Source organism: Rhinopithecus bieti, unplaced genomic scaffold (genome assembly GCF_001698545.2).
Source record: "Rhinopithecus bieti isolate Rb0 unplaced genomic scaffold, ASM169854v2 scaffold_19482, whole genome shotgun sequence".
Lineage (NCBI taxonomy): Eukaryota > Metazoa > Chordata > Mammalia > Primates > Cercopithecidae > Rhinopithecus > Rhinopithecus bieti.
The window spans coordinates 2,980,759-3,002,509 of NW_016809768.1; the positions used below are offsets into that span (position 1 = coordinate 2,980,759).

Below are 21,751 nucleotides of genomic sequence, written 5' to 3' on the forward strand. Positions count from 1 at the left end.
AGTCTTCATTTCCTTATGAAGAAATGTCTGTAATATATATAAAACATAGATTAAGTCAGTTTGCATGCTTTTCTCTTATTAACGTCTTCTGTTAAAGAGGCCCAAGCCAAGAACTCAGCATTTTTCCTTCTCTACATACCTTACATATATATATATATATATACACAAAACATAAAATATATATATATATTTTTTCAGGAGGCGAGCCTCCATCTCCCCATTAGGATATCAGTACCATTAGAGCCTGTTTTGTTTGCTGTTGTATCCCTGGGCCTCGTACAAGGCCTGGCACAGAGCAGGGGCTCAATGAGTATTTGTGGAATGAATGATCATCGTGCGTGCATAAATGACACAGAGAAGCCACAATCTGTGTTACTGGATCCTGGTGTTGGTCAAAGCAATGTCTGAATTCCCCCTGGCTATGCTCTTGTGCTCTAAAAAAATCATAAAACCGACAAATTATTTAATATGAGATGGGAGTGAACCAAAACCTGTGAAAGAAAATGGCTTTGATGGAGAAGTGGGAAGAAGTGATGCGGGTCAGGCTGAGGCCAGAGGATACAGAAGCTCTTCTCCCCTATTTCTGCTTGCTAGTCACGATCTCCAGGAATATCAACCGTTTTGTCTCTTTGACAAATCTACTGGAAATGTCACATAAAGATGAAAACTAAATGGAAATTAAATAAAGCTTGCCGGCCATCAAAATCTTGCCAGAATCCCTCAAAAGTTATGTCCTTATTATGCTCCCCCAGAATAATTCCCTTATAGTAGTTTCAAAACTAAGAAACCAAAGCAATCAAGCATGCTTTGTGCATAGCCTAGAATGTATCAACGAGAATTATCACTCAATTACATCCAACCGAAGAATGAAGAACGGTTTCGCTTAAAATTCCCAGCACTCTCCTTGGAAGAGAAGTCATCACAGATTTCACTCAAGGGATCAGGCTTACCCAAGGGAAACCACCCCACTCTTCCTTTCCAGAACCCCACAAGGTGGACTGTTGTGTGATTCCCCCTTCTAGATGAGGCTCTCCATCAGTCAACTGCCACCAAGCAGCTGGGGACCCTGGGGAAGGGCTTCCATCCCATCAAATGCCAGAGAATCCCTATCGAATTACATCTTCATGAATTCTGAGGAGTGTTACGCAGATTCACAGCCACCTTGATGTAATACAAAAAAATCTCCCTGGGTTTTAGGAAGTTCAATGTACTGAATAATATATTTCCTATCCCTCTGCCTACGTTCTTCTGCAGGCAAAACATTCATCAGAGCAGAAGATTCCATGGCAGATATTTTGGCTGAAATAAATTCCCACCTTGGAGTCTGTCTGTCACCGGGATGTGCGTGAAGCTTCTGGCTGGTGCACTGCCTGGGTCACATGTGGTGCCTTGGAGGTAGACTCCCCAGGATCTCTGGGCGAGACCAGAGATCCCACGGTTCTGTCAATCTCAGATTCTTAAAACACCCTCCTCCTCACGTTCGAGACTGTCTTGTTTGTCTTCCTCCTCTAAATTCGGGAGTCTTTTAGGGATAACAGCCAATATTTCCTCCAGAGCACTGTCATTATTATTATTATTATTAATTTATTTATTTTTGAGACAGAGTCTCAGAGTGCAGTGGCGTGATCTCAGCTCACGGCAACCGCCGCCGCCTGGGTTCAAGTGATTCTCCTGTCTCAGCCTCCTGAGTAGCTGGGATTACAGGTACGTTCCACCATGGCTGGCTAATTTTTAGTATTTTTAGTAGAGACGGGGTTTCACCATGTTGGCCAGGCTGGTCTCGAACTCCTGACCTTGTGATCTGCCTGCCTCGGCCTCCTAAAGTGCTGGGATTACAGGGGTGAGCCACCGTGCCCGGCCCACTATCATTATTTTTAAAAATTCACCTCACTTTAAGACTCTGCCCTCCTCACTGTAACACTCTGCCCAAATCACATAATTTATGCTCCCTAGTCCTAGCTTTGACTCTGAGTTGGGCCGCAAAGTAAAAAAAAAACAATGTCCAGTAACAGAATCTGAAAAATAAATGCTTCAGTTATTTATGGCAACACCCAATCACTGTTGCTCTCTTATTAATAACATCTCATACTGGCTAGCCTTTTATTTTAAAGAACATTTACAGCAATGCTCAGGGATGCCAGCATCAATCAGAGGCAGGGAGAAGATGTTTGGGATAAAGGGGAAGGAGAAGCTACTCAATTAGGCAGACACAAACACAGTGCGTATAATTTCTAGTACATCAGGATAGAGGATTACAACTTTATCTGGGGGACAGCGGTTTAGTTCAAGAAACATTTACTTAGCACTGACTTTAGGCTGGGGCTGAGGATACAAAGGTCAAAGTCAAGTTCCTACTTTTCAGCTGTGCTCCAGGCAAGACAATTTCAACAGCTAAGAGAAAGCCAAGGGATGATGATATTGATGATGATGGTGCCGTCACTGCAGCTGCCACGCCCTGAGGGAGCACGTTGAGAGAGACTGAATGTGGCCTAGGTTGGGGCAGATGTCCAGGAAGAAAATGCCCTACTGCTATCAACCTTGGTGTCCAAAAGATAGGTCTTCTCATGAACTCAATTTTATGAGGCCACTGGAGAAACCCGGAGACCCAGGGTTATTAAACCTTAGGACCACCTTCTAGAACAGGGGTTGGTAAAGCACAGCCCTGGAGCCACATGGGGTTGTCTACAAAAAAAAAAAAAAGTTGTCTTGGAACACGACTGTGGCTATTTAATGACTTACTTCTGTGGCTGCTTTCATGCAATGGGGCAGCAATGAATAGTTGTGACACAGTCGGTACATGGCCTGCAAAGCTTCAAATATTTCCTATCAGACCGTTTAGAGAAAAGGTTTGCTGACCCCTCCCCTAAGCCACCTTTTTTTCTTCTCTAGTGGTTCTCACTATTTCATCTATTTGCCACACTCTCTGTTCCCCTGGGTTTCTGTACCACCAAGCTCCCTACCACACTGTCACTGAATTTTATCAAGAAAAAAGAAACATACCCTGTATTAAGAAGGGGTTTCACTAATAAGGGGGAAACAAAAAATAAGACAAGTGGCTATGATTCCAGGGCTAAACCTACGAACACGGTGAAGTTTAAAGAACTAAACTTTAATTCTCTGAATGCTAAACTGGCAATCTTTAAAGCAGAAAAGTTCTTGAGTTCCAACTTGGAAATCCCAACGTTCTCCCTTAGCCACAGTCCTGTTCCCCAGAAGCTCACCTTTGACATCGTTAAAGCTCGTCTCTGAAAACCCTTCGCTCAGGTCAATCAGGGTCCCCTCTGACTTGCAGCGAGGGAGGCCGCTGGAGTTGGCAGCTCGGATCCGCTGCGCCGCCATCTTGAAACTCGCTTCCCGGGTAAAGCTGCTAAGGCTTCATATTTCTCCCTCCAGTTATCCCAGCAGACGTTGACGCTTCCGCCTCAAGCAAACATGCTGCGCGGCGGCATCCACTTGGCAATATGCTTCTTCCTGAAAGTAGAGGAGGAAAAAGTCCCCTGAGCAAGCGAAACATGGGCTCAATGGTAATTTTATGGGAAGTGGGAATCCTCTTTCTTCCAGGCTGTTCCAAGGAGGATAGACCCATTTCATCCTTCCTGGCCCCACAGAGCAGAGCAGCGCTTGCTCCTTGGCCTGTGTGCCCACTTTGTGCTTGTCTCATTGGCACCCTGGGCACACACAGCCCGGTAGTGTTTTCTGGCTATTTGCACCTGCTCTTCTTGGGGGCACAAGAGGGTTTGTGAAACGTGCTCCAGCACCTGGCCAGCCCATTCATTACAGTCAAAGAGGAGGACAGAGTAGGACTGTACAGTCCACGCTGCTAGCTGCAGGGCTCGGAAAAGGAAAAATCAGCTTCTGCTTGTTCAGAGTGGCTGATCCCAGTGCAGGAGGAGTCATCATGGTGACTCGGCCCTGGGAAGCAGCCATCAATGAGCACAGCCCAGCAGAGGCCCCAAGGGTGATGCTCCCTACCCATCCGCTGCTGAAATCCCCCCTGCACCCCAAAGAAACAATTCTAAACACAACACAGAGCAGCCATAAGGTACTCTCAATGCAACATATACAGATGAAACCAGGGCATATTTACTGAACCACTGTTACTAAGCAGGAAACATCTTTCCGTGGAAGAGACCACAAGAATAACCCCTGAGGCCTCTGCTTTTTCTTCTGGACGGGCCCACAGACAGGACAGAAGCATGTTGGGGGTTCTGGATATGAATGAGGTAACTGGTTTTGAGCAGGCCCTTCACCAGGGCCCAGGGAGAAGGGACAGGAAGAGCAGTGAGCCGATTTCAAAGCGGTGAATTTCATATGCTCTCCAAGAGAAACTGGCAGACACTGTCACAGCAGGCCACAGTACTTAGAGCTCTGAGCAGGCAAATCTCACCCCTACATAACCAGGCACATATACGATGGTCTGAGGTCCCTTATTCCCCAATTGCTCTATCCAGAGACAGCTGAGAATGTAGCTTCTGACCCAGTGTGCCGCCTTTACCATGCAGAGACCCGGAGGCCCGGACACTACCCTTTGCAATGTTTCTGCAGCAGCCGGGATGGAGCCCTGACCATCCCCATTCTTCCCCCAGGCTCCAAGTGCAGTGAGCACGGCTTGGAGGGCCCCTGTGCAGTAAGCAGAGCCAGGCGTGTGTCCACATGCTGCTATAGGGACAATCTTGTGTTCAGTATTTAACCCTGCCAAGTCTCAGCCACTGTCACCACTGCATCAGAAGCTGCTATCCCAGCTGTGAGTGACCGGTGGACAGTGGCTCAAGAGAGGCACCATTTCCACGTCAAGGCCTCAGAAGGCTGCATTCTGCACCTGAACACTCTCTGGACAGAAGGCATGTATTACGGACTGAACTGTGTTTCCCTAAAGTCCTATGTTGAAGCTCTGTCCCCTAATGTGATGGCGCTGGGAGATGGGGCAGTGGGGAGTAGTAAGAGTTACAAGAGGTCATGAAGGTGGGGTCCCCACGATCAGATCAGCGCCTTTATTTGAGACACCAGAGAGCTTCCGTTCTCTCTCCCTCTACCACGTGAGGACACATGAAGCCAGAAAGAGGGCCTTCCCAGGAACAGAGTTGGCCGGCGCCTTGACTCTGGACTTCTGGCCCCCGGAACTGTGAGAGATGAGCCTCCCTTGCTGGAGCTGCTGGGGCTGTGGTGCTTGAACGAAGCAGGCAGCAGGAGAGGAGGGCACGGTGGCCACGTCTCTGGGGAGGGGTAGAGCTGCCCTGCTGGGGGCCCTTCCCTTAGAAAACACGCACCTGAGGCCAGCCGCACCGTCTCTCCTACCCAGCACGGTAGGGAGGGGCGGAGTGGAGGCCAGCACTCACACAGGCCAGTTACTCACAGGAAGGAATGAAGCTGTTCTCCCCAAACTGGGTGGTCACAGATGTTTCCATCTTTCCCTACGAAGTTATGATGGTCAGGTCTGCATGCTCATTGCCTATTCCCGGCCCCAGAGAACTGTGCGTTGGGGAGACCACGGACTCCCTGGACGCCCGGGACCCAGACCGCCCGCCTGGAAGTGATGGAGCTCAGGCCAGGAGGAGGCCTCCTTCCACCCCACACTCCACCCCTCTGCTGGGGTCTGGGATGCTGAGGCTCAACACTGACGGGACAGCACCCTCGCCCCTACCAGAAGCGGTGACTGAGTGGCTCTGTCTGCACAGCCTGCATGCAGAGCTGGATGAAGGGGTCTTGGGAGACCACCCTACCACAGCCAGGTAGCCCGGCAGCCCCCAAATGCAAGGGCCACATGTGCAAGCCCCCGGGCTGCTTGAAGGCCACTGCAGAGACCTCAGTGACGGCCACCTCCAGAGCAGCCTGACTTCAACAGGCTGAGTGAGGAGTAAAAATCCTTCCCATACAAAAATGCGGGATCATGTACTGAAGAGAATCGGTGCAGCGAGAAAATGAAGAGACCCATGAGTGGGTGAGGGGAGGAGCTTCAGGACAATCGCAAGCCCACAACCAGTACTTGCCATGCGGCCTTTCACGTGTGATGGTCACAGTTCCTGCCTGAGAGTCTCCATCTGACTGCACCCGAGGAGGAGGAAAAGTCAAGGGTGTCAGCTGTAAGGGCAACTGGAGCCCACCTGCCCATCCGGTCAGGGACTGGGGTGCCCCCACCCCCACCAGTCCAGAGCTACTCTGAGGACTGTGCCAGGTGAGACTCTGGGTCACGGTGGCCGAACGAAGGCTCCTGTGAATCACCAATGTGTGCCCTTCCCACTGGGGCCACGACTTTCCTGCAGAAGAGAAAGGGCTGCCTCGGCCACCATGGTCACCCCACCCCCTCATGACTATAGCATTGCCTGGTTTCCCATCACACCAGGAAGAATTATTTCATGGAGGGTTAACAAAAAGTCCATCTGGGCGCAAGAGGGAGGCATTCCCAAAAGCTTCTCGGCATGTCCTGGCTCTGCAAAACTGTCAGCAGAGACGGGTGTCAGGCACCTGGGGCTCCACACAGGCTGCTCAGGACATCGCCAGGCCTGGTGGGACCGAGGGCAGTAACAGGAACGGGGTCTGGAGAGCACGACTGGTGACATAGTGAGGCCCAGAGAGCTCCCATACAAGGTGAGATGCCAGTGAGTGTTCAGTGAGGAGGAGGCGGCGGCCCAGAGGACTGTGGAAGGCCTAACAGGTGGACACAGTGAAGACCTGGCTACACCAGTGTGGAGGGGCTAGAGGGATGGAGGGGCTGTGGTGGGGCCCGCAGCGAAGGCAGGAGGCCAGGTAAGCGGGCGGAATGCGGTGGTGAAGGTCAGTCTTGCCCAGGACACCCCAGACAGCCACTGCAGCTTTCCGATTGAGAAAGAGAACTCTGGCTGTAGACAAGGGGAAAATGGAAGCAGCAATGTCATTTTCTTTGAAAACTACTGACATACGGCCTCCAGTACCCTGGGGGCAGAAGAAAGAAGTCACAGAACTACGCACGTGCTTTCTGGAGATGCAGCAGTGTTTGTGTTTATTATTGATGGAGGGGTATGGCCACTCCCCTGAGCCAGTGATGAGACAAAAAGCTAAAGTATTTGCGGTTCTAGAAAGAGATCTGCAGTCCTCTCCTCATAGAGGAAGCCATTCAAGGAAGACGTGTCAACAACTGTGGACTCTGCCACCCTTGCCCCTTTTCAGGCTGAGAGAAGCCAAGCAGGGAAGTCCCACTCCCAGGGCCCAGATGCCATCATGTTCCCATGGGCACCACTGAGCTCACTCACAGGCAGCCCTCCCCTCCACGCAGCAGGTGGGAGACGTGTGTCCTGTGGTCCTCAATGCTCTGTAAATCCCCAGATTGACAGCTTCTTCCCCAGGGCCAGAGAGAGGCCATCCTTGGGTGTTGCTTCACCCATCCAGACATTCAGGGGTAAGTAACAGAGATGCCCACTGTCTGAACCCTCGGGGCCATTTTTACAGTACAGAAAGAGGGCAGCCAGCCCTGGTGTGGACTGAGTGTGGAGGGTTCCCCACTCCCGAAACCTTCCTGAGCAGGTGGAGTCAGACTGAGGGCTAAAAGGGAAGCTAAGCTCTGCTCCTCCAGACACCACCGCATCTACAGAGAGCTAGCACGAGATGGAGAACGCAGCCAGCACCACAGGGCTGCCCTGTGTGCTCCTCACTGGGATGTCAGCTCTGTCCTCTTTCCTACAGCAGAATCCTCTCCCCTCCCACCTCTCCTCCTCCTCCCAGCTCAGCCTGGTGTGGCCGCCCTCTCTGGTCACCTCTGGCTGATAACCTCCCAGTCTCCCCTGGATCACCCACTTCCCCCGATGGATCCTAACAGCATCTCCTATGCCAAAGAGACATGGATGCTGACGGTTACGTGTCCTCCCCTTACAGCACAGGCTAAGCTCCAAGCTCCACCAGGCATCATCCCACTGCGTCCTCAAGGGCCCTAGGCAGCAGGTACCAGACTTGGCTGCACTTTGCAGATTCCATGAAAACGGGCTTGGAGAGATCACTAAAGCAACTTGCCCAGGGTAATGCAGCCAAGACGTGAGCCTGACAAAACACTCTCTGCCCCCAGCCTTGCTAACTATTTCTTCCCATGCCCAGGGTTGCCCAGGCCTTCGCTGCCAGTGGCTGTCGGGCCCCTGGAGCTCCTCAAGCTCCTCGCCATCCACCTCTGGTGAGCCCTTGATTTTCTCAAAGTCATGCTGCTGTCCTGCCCCAACACCTCTGGACAGTGCTCACTGCTTTTCAAAAAAATCAGTCTGCTCTCCCCTGGCCTGGGATGCAAAACCCCCGCTCCTCAGTTTCCACCTCTACCTCCAGGGTTACGTATCGCCGATATCAACCCTTCAATCAATCACCGGCCACATTCGCTGGAGCTTGCTGTGTCTCCAGCCGGCCCAGCACTGTCCACCTCTGTATTGTTCCTTCAACTGCTGCTTGGAGAGCCAGGCCTCACCCAAGCTTCCAGGAAGCCCGTCTTCTCTCTCCCCATCTCTTAGTTCCACTGTTCCCCAGTCCTGCGAGGTCCTAGAGTGACTCACCAGTGCACCGCCTGCGGAGCGCAGGTAGCCCAGAGCCTCAGACCCGCCTTACCCAGCCCAAGTGCCATGCCCGTGAACTGGTCCTTGCTTTAGTAGAAAAGTAGTGTTGTAAAGGGCACGTCGCTGTGATTGACTTTATAATGAGCTCCCAAAGGTTCATTATGCTATCTTTCCTAAAATTATGTACTTGTATGAAAATGTACACAATAAAACATTTTTAAAACTAGAAAATATTAGGAAACATGCATTACCTACCTTCCCAGGCACGTGCCATGAGAGAGAATGTGTGTTCATGGGTGTGGCTATCTCCTCTTGGCTAGAAAAACTGCTAAGGAGCCACCAACTCAAATGCCCAGGCAGCCTGAGCCCCCTCAAAGTGCAGGTGGACATGGCTGCATTCCCATTCTGTTGACAAGTGGCTCCTGAACCTCAGACTCAGACACCCCCCTGCCCACCAAGTGCTCCCTTCAGTACCTAAGGTGCAACTTGAATTTCCTGGATCCAAAGCCAACTCTGGAGCTTGCCCCAAACCCCTGCCCCTGGCCTCTTCCATTTCAGCCATGTACAGCAGCTCCATCCAACCAGCCAGGAAGCTGAACATCCCTCCCCATCCTCCCTGTCCCGTCCCTCTCTCATGCACTCCTGGTAGCTCCACCTGCAGAACACAACCTCTGGCTGACCTCTCCCCAGCACCTCCACACCACCGTCATCTCTCATCGCAATTACAGTCATCAGCAGGCCTGCCTGCGGCCTGGAGTCCACCCCTCAATTAGCAGCTGGAACATTTTGAAAAGTCAGTCAGACACCCTCAGGACTCTGTTTGAAACCCTCCAAAGGCTCCTGGGCTCTCATCAGCAGCTTCCAGTGCCCTAGAAGCCCAACATCATCAGCCCCTGTCCCATTTCCTGCTGTTCTCTGCCTCCCTCCATTTGACTCTTCTGGTCTCCATGAAGTTCCCCAGGTACCAAGCCCATCCCACCACAGGGCCTTTGCACATGCAGTGCCCTCAGCCCAGAAGGCCCCGGCCTAGACACAAGATGCTCTCATCCTCTCATTTCATTCAGTTCTTTGCTCAAATGTCAACACAACAGAAACAGCCCTCACCCCATCCTCTTTCTCTGCCCTTCTTTATCACCACTAGACACACCATGCATAGACTTGTCCCTCGCCCAATTTTTCCATGAGAATCTGAGTGTTCCCAGGACACAGGATCATCTGTTTGTCTCTCTCTGTTCCCGTCATGTGCATGGTTGCCTCTCAAACCCGAATCAATGAATGAATTAGGTTTCAATAAAGATGACTGTTTCAGAGTTACCTTGGTAGGTATCTCGGGATAATCTTCAAAGGAGCCAAATGGCTGATGTGATAGGATTATACTCAGGAGGCTGAATTTGGGAATTCTCTATTCCTGAAACCTAAGCCACACGTTCTCAAAACACCAACAGGTTCCCTTGGTGGGCACCTTGGGTCTACCTGGACCGCCCAAAAAGCTTGGCCACCTTCTACTCAGCAGGTCCCAGTGGTCACTTCTCTAGGACAGCCTGCAGGTGCAGGGCCCACCCTGGGCAGGGCAGCCACCACTGGATCTCAAGACCCCCTAGAAGAGCAGGGTCCATCTCACCTCTTCTCTTCCCAGCCGGGGTCAGGTCTAGGAAGACAGGAAGGTGTATCTGAGCTCATAACTGATAAGTTTTTCCTTTTTCTGTGCAAAGGCTGATTCATCTAGAGACAAAAGAGGCTGCTCTTGGCTCCTCCCCAGGAACCACGAGAGCAGCCGCTGAACAGACACCATCACTGCATACAGAAGGAATCACTGACAGAATCCAGCGGCAAACTCAAGAACCCGCACACACCCTCTCTGCTACAGCTGCTGTCACGCCATGCGCAGACTCCACATCACAGAATATTCTCCCTGTGGCCTCTGCCAACGATCTGCCCCAAGAAACCATTAGAGAACAAACCCATCCAGAAAAACCAACCTAACAAGAGCGTGTCTGGGGTGGAGAAGGTCTTACGGGAGCCTCAGGCTGAGCACACGGACTGTTCGTGTTCTCCTCTGTTCTCCTGCGGCCACGAACCTGAACCCTGCAGAAGGAAAGCAGCCAGCCTGGAGGGAATCGAGGCATAAATACTGCCCTTGCTCCTCCCCTGCCAATTCCCTGCTTGCCTTGTTTAGGATGACTCATGCTCCATGTTTGATGATAATTTCTGGAGTATCATGTTGATTTCATCAGATTTCCTCTGGGTTAGAAAACAAAAAAGCGTGAGTTTCCACCTGCTCTCTGTAATTTCTGTCACCAGCCTCTGTCAATGGAAACTCATTACATCTGCTCACCACCCTCCCTGAGCAAGAGTGCATTCCAGACGACCCTAAAATCCACAGATGTTCCTCCCCAGCAGGTCGGTCCTCCTGTTAGTGACGGCCTAACACCCAGCACCCCGCGCTTTGGACCCCATCGCTATAGTGGAAAAGCCTTCAGGGTCTGGGGGCCTGGGGACCCGGGGTGGATGAGAGGGACACCTGGCTTTCACAGAGTCACTTGATGGGACCACAAGGAGACTGTGGGTTTAACACCCCAGCTCCCTCTCTCACTCCAAAAGCAAAATCATGGAAATCTGCCTCCTAGTCCTGACCCGACTGGTCTGGGCAACAGCCCAAGTGGAGCCAACACGTGACTGGTGTCCCCGCCAGGATGCTTCTGGGCGTGGCTTGGCAGGGAATGCAAGGCCCCGACTCAGGGCGAGGACCAGCCCAGGTGCAGTGAAATCCAAATCTTTCCCGCCACCTTGGCAGATGCCCCTCCCTGTTACAGAAGCCTGATCAGCAGAACCTTTCCTAATGCACCCGGAGCACTGTCTATGGTCATACCACCCCGAATGCGCCTGATCTCGCCTAATGCACCCAGGGCACAGGAGGAACACGCTGCCCGGGGCTCAGGTGGGCTGCCTCTTATTGAGGGAGAAAACAGCACGGCCCATTGGAAGGCATGGGCAGCCACCGACAGGCACGCCAGCAGATCAGACTCACTCACAGTGCCCCTTTGGGGTGCACTTCCCTAAACAACTGAGTTCAGTTCAGGAGGTGGCAGTGGTTATTCAGAGCCAAGGCCACGCCACAGAGTGAAAGAATGAGGAACAAGGCCAGGACCACGCGTTCCAGTCGGAGTTTGAGAAAGGTGGGCATCTCCCGGGTGCCACATCTACCTGGGACCATGCACAGAGGTCACCTTAGTGAACATCTACTGAGTGCCAGGCTCTAGCAACGAGGCTCTGTGCTCAAAACTAGGGACAGAAATACATGGAAGAGAGTCGGTTTTGAAGGGACCGGTATTGGAGACACACCAACAAAACGGAAGACCTGGAGGGGAAGGAGCGCCAAGGTTCTCCGTGCCCGACACCAGGTTATAACTTGCACAGATTCAAGGCTTAACAGTGGGTGCAAAGCTGGTGACTCAGACTCCAGAGATGCATGGAAGACAAGGGCCACGAGTTGCCACTAGGTGCTCCTTGCTTGCTCAGTTTTCACTGTAAAAAGTGAGATGGCTAGGGCGGCTGGAGTCAGGACTCCAGATGTTTTCACTGGCCAGACTAAGAACATCTGAGGCTGGGGATCGCCCAGACAGGCCGGGAAGGGGAGGGGAGGGCATGCGAATCCCTCTCCAAGGCCTGAGTTTCTCACCTGGCCTCCTCCCTTTCCTGCCTCCCCTCTCCCCTGCTTCTTCCCTTCCTGGTCCCTTCCCTCTCCACCTCCCCTCGACGTGATGCCGGGCTGTGGGGTTGTGCTCAGCACACTGCACAGATCTCCTTGTGTTGAAAGCAACCATTATGGACTCTTCAGAGGCCCCCACAGTCTGTGGGAGACATTCTAAGCTTTCCAGATTCTTCACACCTTCCTCCATACATCCCATGCACTCACCAAACACAGCTACTGTTTCTTCCAAAACATCTCCAGACCTCGTGCATTTCTTCCCACCCACTTTCTTGAAGACCCAACAGGGTTCCCTATTTCTAAACACTGCCTTTGCCTTTGCAAATGGAAGTCCACCTCTTTTCCTAGCTCTCCTGGACACATCGTCATCGTCTCTAGGCATTTACTGCTTTTATCCCGAGTGTCACACTGTTCATCATGCTTGTTATTTTTTCTTAGTTCCCTAACTATACTCGTTTCCTTGAAAGCTGGTGACTTGGCTGCTCTGTCTTTATAATTTTCCAGCACTGAGCGCAGTGCCTAGCCCAAGCTTGGATTGTCTCCCACAGACTGCGGGGGCCTCTGAAGCTTGGTGCTTGGTGCCATCTGTGGCACGGATGACTGTTGCGCTCAGACATTAATTCAGCATCACGCGCATTCAGGACCAGTAAATACACAAGGGAAAGCAGGACCCGGACCTTCCCTCTACTGCTTATCATTAAGCTGGAAAGATACACACGTGAAACCAACACCACAGGAGAGGGGTGGGGGTCCCCACCACGTCTTCTGGGCGTGGATGGGACTGGAAGTCCACAGACACCTTCCCTAGCGTGCTCCTAGGTCAAAGGACTTCACCTACATCCCTCACCTTCCCCGCCCTCACCCAGCCACTGAGAATCATGAAGAGCTCACAGACACACCAGTGTATACCTGTCAAGTGCTCATCAAGCTTGGGGTTTAGGTGGATATTTGTTGCAATGGGCTTCTGTCAGTCCCCTTGAATCACATGGGAAGGCCGGCCTGCCCGTGTCAGACGACTGACAGCAGACAGGCTGTGAAGTAGGACCTTGCGATCAGCCCAGACCAGAAATACTTCCAAGCTCTGGTCCCCAGCCAGTGACCAGAAAGAAAAAGTGCAACTGTCTCTGAAGACGTTTTAAGAGCAGCAAGCAGAGAGTCCCATTCATTTGACTGGGGCTGGCCAGAGGGCTGTAGTCAGACTCCCGGCTCCCACCTGCCACTTAAGACTGCAAAGCATCAGCACTGGAAGGATTTGTGCCCTCCAAACACTAGTCACTGACTTACCATCTTCTTTTAAAAAAAAAATCAAATGTTATTAATACTTCTTTATCAATCAACCCACTTTTTACAACTTGGTTGTTTTAAAGGAAGCTTTCTATCGTACTCTAAAGAGACTCGATAGATCTTTCCTAGTACACATTAACTTAAAGGACTGTTTTAAAGTGCATCTTAGGTGCCATTCTGAAAACTGCAGAGCTAGCCCTACACATCTTACAGATGAGAAAACTGAGGCCTCACTTTTATTGAAAGGGGCTTTCCCTGATTAAAACACTGGATCTGAACAGGCTGGAGAGGGGAAGGTGGCTTCTAGGGTTTCATACTGTTCCTGATTCTACTAACAGTTCTCAGTAGTGCCATACACATGCCATGTCTGAGGCTCAAGGAATTTCATACTGTGAGGACGTGAGCGGAGCCCTGAAGCCAAAGCAGCCATGCGGATGCCACAGTCATTGCAAAAAGCCACAAGCAGAAAGCAAAATCCACTCAATGGATCTGCTGAAAAAGCGCCAAGACACCCCAAGATGCCTGACTTGTCAATCCCATACATGCAAACTGTGGAAGGGCCCTCAGGGTGTCACTTAGGAGAGATGACTTTGCAAGGTGTCACTCCTTAGTTTATTGTTTTAGCCTCTGCCTCTCAGCCAGACCTTCAGCCACAAAGAAAGGGAGCAACTGCAATTTTATCCACCAATTGATCAAGAATCTGGCCTCTAAGCAATTAGTACAATTTGTGAATGAATGATTTCCCCACTGAAGAGCTCACATGTCCATGAATTACTAATCGAGCTATCTAGAACAAAAAAGCAATGGAAACTCCATCCTTGACCAATATTTATTAAGAAAATGAGAGCGGACAGAATTGCTGTCCCTCCTCCCTTCCCACTGTCCCTCAATATACCTGTCTTTAGGAAATCAAAGATGTAGACAAAGTGTTTAGTGATATGGAAATGGGAACAACCTAGTCCCTCACGCAGAGCTTGAGGGCACCATATCTCCACAAACAGCCATGCAGCCATTACAATTCTTCTTAGGCTATTTAATAGAACGGAAAATCCATACAACATGATATTTAAACAATTAAATCCACAGATTGTATCATAAAATCTTCTTCTACTTTGTTTTCAAAAAAATACCTTTTATAGAAAAGAAGAGTAAATTTCACACTCAATGCTGACATTATCTCTAGGTAGCAAGCATATGGAGAGCTCTTTTCCTCTTCAAAAATTTCTTAATTTTCCCAAGATTTTTCTATAATCAAAATGCTTTTATAAGATGAATTTCCATTCTCTTTTTTTTCCCCCACCCCTGAGATGGAGTCTCACTCTGTCACCCAGGCTGGAGTGCAGTGGTGCGATCTCGGCTCACTACACCCTCCACCACCCAGGTTCAGGCAATTCTCCTGCCTCAGCCTCCCAAGTAGCTGGGATTACAGGCACCCGCCACCAGTTAATTTTTTGTATTTTTAGTAGAGACGGGGTTTCCCCATGTTGGCCAGACTGGTCTTAACTCCTGACCTCAGGTGGTCCACCCGCCTCAGCCTCTCTAAGTGCTGAGAGTACAGGTGTGAGCCACTGCACCCAGCCTGAATTCCCATTCTCATTCTGAAACATGAGGCCTGATTCCAGCAGGTCTTTGCAACTTTGTAAGGCCATGCTACGAGCAAGTGAAAAGGATGCCAGCCGAGCTGATCCTGGATGTTCTCAGATACTTACTTGACTGAGCACCTCTAATCGTGTACTAATCCCGGTGGATCTAACTCAAGGATTCCCGATTCCAGCTCTGGGATTTGGGGAAAGTCATTTTGCCATTACATGAAAATAAAAGGCACACCTATTTCTCTTGGCCTTGTTACTCCACTAAGTAGGAGATATGGGCTACTAGCTAGAAAGATGTGAGGAGGGACAAGGTCAAGGAGTGAGGCTCAACCAGACTCATGGGCCCCCAACTGCAGCTCTGCAGAGGGAGCACCACCCTGACCATGCTCCTCCCAGCAAGACTGCCACATTTTTGCTACTGTAATTGGCACATCAGTGATCATCTTTATATCCAACCATACTCAGCATTTTGGGTTATTTTCTTAAGACTGCTTTCAAGTACAGTATGAAGGGTTGCCAAAAGCAGTCCTGGAAGACTGTGGCAATCATCCTCTCCACAGCAGTGAGTGTCCAGTTCTCACCCTTAACCAGCAGGTCAAGAAAAGCCTTGCTCATCTGACAGCAAGGGGATGGGTCGTGAACGTTTCAATTCATCCGCTTTCAACATCTTAATCCACCCTCCTTTGAATATTAGTCAGAAATAGTTCAAGTATCAGCGACCTCTTTTTTTTTTGGAGACATTAGAGTCTTGCTCTGCCGCCCAGGCCGGAAGGCAGTGGCACGATCTTGGCTCACTGCAGCCTCCACCTCCTGAGTAGCTGGGACCACAGGTGTGTGCCACCACACCTGGCTAATTTTTGTATTTGATTAGAGATGGGTTTTCAGCATGTTGGCCAGGCTGGTCTCAAACCCCTGACCTCAAGTGATCTGCCCGCCTCGGCCTCCCGAAGTGCTGGGATCACAAGCGTGAGCCACCGCAACTGGCCAAGTAGCAACTACTTCTTAGTCCCACCTGGTGGATTATCATTTTGCACCCTCTGCTCAATTACATCCTAAAATCTCAGCAGGTCAGCTGCAAATATCTCCTCCGCTCTGTGCTCACTTGCACTAATCCATTTGGTAACTTGATAAAGTCTCAATTATGTAATCGTATCAATCTTTCCTTTGTTATTTCTCCTTGATGCACAGAAAGGCCTCCCTTGATGACAAATTCAATAAACATTCACATCTATTTTCCTTTACTTAAAAAAAAAAAGGTTTGTGGACTGAGATTAATGTACAAAGAATTTATTTTGCTTCTCGGGGAGGGATGTTACAAAATTAACTAACAAACAGATGAGCAATTACTCCTGCATGAATTCCTGAACAATCTGTCCCCTTCTGACTCATGTGATGTCATCTTAATGCATTTTTAAATGTGTACAGACACTAGGGTCTGAACCGGGGCTGTTCTGTGTCATTAGTTTGCCTATATTTATCACAATATCAACCTTTATTTAACCATGATAGTTCTGCTGTGTTGGGCTACATGGAAGGTCTAGTTTCTATGCCCTATTCTATTTCAAAGTCCTATCAGTTATTTTTACCTTTTTTTCCTTCCAAATAAACTTGATTATTATCATTTTTTTTGGAGACAAAGTCTCACTCTTTCACCCAGGCTAGAGCACAGTGGCATGATCTTGGCCCACTGCAACCTTTGCCTCCCAAGTTCAAGGGATTCTCCTGCCTCAGCCTCCTGAGTAACTGGGATTACAGGCATACACCACCATGCCTGACTGTTGTTTTTTTTTTTTTTTTAGTAGAGACAGGGTTTCACCATGCTGGCCAGGCTGGTCACTGGTCAGGCTTGAACTCCTGACCTCAAGTGATCCACATGCCTCAGCCTCCCAAAATGCTGGGATTACAGGAGTGAGCCACTATACCCAGCCCTCTTCCAAATAAACTTTAGAATAATTTAATAAAATGTCTGCCATCATCTAATTTCTGCAAAAACATATTCCCACTGGGATTTCCTGGGTACTGCCCAACAGTAAGTGACATCTTTATACTCTTCCATCTTTTCTTCCACAAATGTCACTGGGTCCCCATTGATTTAGATATGAGTCCCAGAGCAGTGTAGGGCAGAAATTGCCAAACTTTTCCTGTAAAGGGACAGAGATGAAATGAAGCTTTAGGTGTCCATATATTCTCTGTCACAAAGACTCAGCTCTGCCTTTGTGGTCCAAAAGAAGCCATAGATGATACAAATAAATGAGTAGGAACATGTTCCAACAAAAATGTATTTATAAAAAACAGGAGGCAGGTAGTTTGCCTCTCCCTGGTGTCAAGATTATGAGGGTGGAACACTCTGCCTAGAGTCTGGCTGATGGACTTGGGGCCTTGGCACTGCCAATCACCAGCTGGGAGGCTTAGGGCAAAAATCACTTGACCTTGAAAGGAGTCCTTAACTGCAAAATGGAAACAATGAAAACGCAATGAGATTATAGGTACACAAAAAGCACTGCTTCTAGGGTTGATATTAACTAAAAGCATAACAATAACTGTCGGGTAACACCAGCACTACCACCAAAACCAGCTGTAGTAGTAACAGTAGGAGTTAGAAGAGGACTCAAAGTGTTTTCTTTGCAGAAAACATTTTTAATACATTATGATATTTTAAATTTGGGTTAGGATGTTGTCATCACCGTGAATGCCATCTCTTTTTCCGATTATATTTTCAGGAGATTATTGCTGGAAAACAGAAGTCACTTATTTTTTCTTTTCTTTTTTTTCAGACAGGGTCTCACTCTGTGGCCCAGGCTGGAGTGCAGTGGTACAATTTTGGCTCACTGCAACCTCTGCCTCCTGGGTTCAAGCAATTCTCCTGCCTCTGTCTCCTGAGTAGCTGGGATTACAGGCATGCACCACCACGCCTGGCTAATTTTTGTATTTATTGGCAGAGACAGGGTTTCACCATGCTGTCCAGGCTGGTCTTGAACTCCTGACCACAGATGATCTGCTGCCTTGGCCTCCCAAAGTGCTAGGATTAGAGGCGTGAGTTACTGAACTTGCTCAAGAAGTCACTTATTTCTATATCTAGGCATTTTCAATTCAGTAACTAAAATCTTGTTTTAAAGACACCCATTCCTACAAACCTGCTTCAAAGCAAGCCAGAGTCTGCCCAGCTCAGTGGTGTCTGTTTCACTGCCTTTCCCGTTCTATCTCTTACGTCGCAAAGAAGAATCTTCCTAGATTTGGTGGCTCTCCCTCGGGGGGAGGCCACAAGTTCCAGCTTGAGTTTCTTTCTCATAATCTGGTCAATAATCAATTAAAATGTCATTTACAACAACATTTCCATATAGAACATGTAACTTGCTTTTCTTTCTCTCTTTTAAAGATTCTTTTTTTTTTTTTAAAGAATTTTAGAGTATAGTCTGGGAACTCTGGCCTCAGATCTCTCATCTGGAAAAGGAGGAGTGGAATGGACCTTCTTCTAGATTGAGAAGGTAGCAGCAGCAGAAACAGTGGTGACAACAGAACTCACCCTTCCCTGGCCGGGTGCAGTGGCTCACACCTGTAATGCCAGCACTTTGGGAGGCTGAGGCGGGCAGATCGCCTGAGGTCAGGAGTTTGAGACCAGCCTGATCAACATGGTGAAACCCCGTCTCCACTAAAAATACAAAATTAGCCAGGTGTGGCGGTGCATGCCTGTAATCCCAGCTACTCGGGAGGCTGAGGCAGGAGAATCGCTTGAACCTAGGAGGCGGAGGTGGCAGTGAACTGAGATCGCACCATTGCACTCCAGCCTGGGCAACAAGATCGAAACTCCATCTCAAAAAAAAAAAAAAAAAAAACACCCTTCCCGCCGTCAAGCCCATCATCCTCACACAAGAGGCTTTCCCTGCATCTCTCCCCTTCTTCTGCCCCCAATCCAGCCCACTATGTCCAGTCAGTGTGATCGCCACTGTATTCCAGTCTGACCTCCTCTCTCTATTACCTGCTCCTGGCCATGTGCTCCATCACTCACCTGGATGCTCTGCAGCGCCCTCTCGCCTGGGCTCCCTGGTTCCACTCCCTCCACCCACCCACCAACAAAACCATTCTCCTTAGGGCACCAGGGCTCTTTCAACAAATTAAGTCTCTCCAGGGGCATCTCGCTGCATTCAGAACAAAATTTCACCTCTTGACTAGGCCCCGAGGCCCTGGCTGTCCTTGTCTCCTCCCTGGTGCACAATGGAACTGTTCCTGCCCCAGGACCCTTGCACTGGCTATTCCCTCTGGCAGGCAAGCCCTGCTCCAGAACATCACCTGGCTGATAACTTTTGCCACCCAGATCTCAGGCCAATGCCATTGCACCAGAAAGGCGGATCTGACCACTCACCACTGCAGCCTTGCTCAGTGGGTTTTGCTGTTTTCTGGAGGGCACATGACTTACCTCAATCAACTCTGTCTTCAGGTCTTGTCTATTTCCTGGCTCCCTCTGAAGGTAAGCTCCATGAACAAACTCCCTGTTCCCAGATGTGCCCCGATTCCCAGAACAGCACCAGGTATGACTTAGTCACTCAGGAACATGGGTTTAAAAAAAAAAAGCAACCGAAACCCGAAGACAGCATTGCACACCAAAGGGGCCCCTCAGAGCACCCCAGTCCTGGCTCCCTTTCTCCCGGAAGTACTTCACCGTGGAAACAATAGTCATCTAAATTACTCATAATAATACATGCCTTTTTTGATAAAAAATTTCAGGAACTTTTGCTTGCAAAGATCATGGAGGGGTAGAAGAATGATTTACCCATTCAATAAAGCCCCCCTGAAGGCAAGCTTATGCCAGAATCATGCTAGATGCTTTGGTAACTAAGGTTGGTGTTTAAGAGGGAAGTGGCAGCTTTTCCTACTCACCTGCCCAGAGGCCTGAACCTGGCTATTGCACACTGGCCTGGGAGGGACAGCCTGTACCCGTTCCCCACGAGACTAAAACAGGTGCAGGGACTGCTGTTTTGTTTCATTTATTGCTCTACCTGCCCCCTGCCCAATCCCCTGGTTTGTGGAACTGCACCTCACTCCGAGCAAGCATCCAGACTCTATAGAATGAACTCAGGGCCATGGTCTGAAATGAGTTGCACAGAAACAATCACCTCATCCAGCTTCCTCCCTCCTGCAGTCTCCCTGCCCCACACCAAGGGTTTGGCTACACCATAAGCCACTTAGACTCTTGAACACAGATAATCCAAGACCCTGTAAGCTCTTGTCTGTCCCCACTCTCCCTGGGCCATGGAGATCTGCCAGGTCCCCGGAATTAGGGCCTGTGTCTCACTTCCACACAGAATGTTTATGTAGGTGGTGTTGATAGGACCCAAGATACGAGGTACCTAGAGTGCTTTCTGCTCCAGTGGACCCACCAAGAGTCCTGTTATGTTTTAGAAAGAACCAAAAATACTGCTTGAATATCAACCATTTGATGTGGTTCAAACTAAAACCAACATTCTAAAATAATTCATTACAGATTTAATGTGGCACTGCCTCTAATTTCCTGAGAGGGATTTTAACGCCGATAACACTCCACCCATATGAAAAGGCAGGGGAGGGGGCCTGACACATGGCACCCAGGGAATGACCCTGGGCCCCTGGAAGGCAGGGGAGATAAGCACGTGTGCAGAAATATCAACGCCCACCCGTGTTGATAAAGCCACTTATGCCCAGCCATTCATTCTGAGAAGCCAGACACAAAAGCTCGAGATAACCCCACAGACAAGGGTGAAACTGATTAATTAAGTCTGATCTATGGATGACAGAATGCCAAGCAGCCATTAATATGGCTTAGGAGTGGATTTTTTTTTTTTTTTTTTTTTTTTGAGACTGAGCCTCGTTCTGTCGCTCAGGCTGGAATGCAGTGGCACAATCTCGGCTCACTGCAACCTCCACCTCTCGGGTTCAAGCAATTCTCTGGCTCAGCCTCCCAAGTAGCTGGGATTACAGGCACCTGCCACCACGCTTGGCTAATTTTTGTATTTTTAGTAGAGACAGGCTTCACCATCTTGGCCAGGCTGGTCTTAAACTCCTGACCTCGTTATCCACCTGCCTTGGCCTCCCAAAGTGCTGGATCTCACCCAGCCAGGAGAGGATTTTAAGACATGAGAAATGTGAATATATTAAGTCTTAGCGTATTTTACCAAACAATATTACAGCATGGTCTCAATTTTCTTTGGGTACATGAGAAAGCTACATACCAAAAAAAAAAAAAAAAAAAAAAAAAAAAAAAAAAAAAAAAAAAAAGAAAGCAAACAGAAACTCATTGCAGGAATTGAGAGCTGGATGATTTATGTTGTTGCTTGTAATTTTGTTCTGTGTTCCCTGTATCTTCTGAAGCAACGTGGTTTGTTCTTGGGGGAAGTGTGAGGTGGCATCCCCATCTCCCGTAGACAGAAACCCGCATCTCTGCATCAGCTTGGAAGGGATGGATGGATGGATGGATGGATGGATGGATGGATGGACAGACAGGACGGATGAAAAGATGAGTTGTGGTGGCTCACACTTGTAATCCCAGCACTTTGGGAGGCAGAGGTGGGTGGATCACGAGGTCAGGAGATCGAGACCATCCAGGCCAACATGGTGAAACCCCGTCTCTACTAAAAATACAAAAAAATTAGCTGGGCATGGTGGCAAGAGCTCAAAGTCTGTGAAAGTTTGTT

At 49.4% G+C, this 21,751-nt stretch overlaps 1 protein-coding gene across 3 annotated transcripts in view; it reads right to left on the bottom strand.

Moving 5' to 3' along the window:
• Window positions 1-21,751, bottom strand: part of SH3BP4 (SH3 domain binding protein 4) — a 75,303-nt gene that overhangs the window by 16,746 nt on the left and 36,806 nt on the right. For 2 of the 3 annotated variants that reach the window (XM_017890377.1, XM_017890376.1), the window contains one exon: window positions 3,222-3,471. In XM_017890377.1, coding sequence (XP_017745866.1) covers window positions 3,222-3,339 — 118 coding nt within the window. In that variant the 5' untranslated portion in view covers window positions 3,340-3,471. Of the gene's footprint in view, window positions 1-3,221; window positions 3,472-10,480; window positions 10,654-21,751 lie in introns of those variants that run through there. The other variant, XM_017890378.1, reaches the window with a different exon arrangement.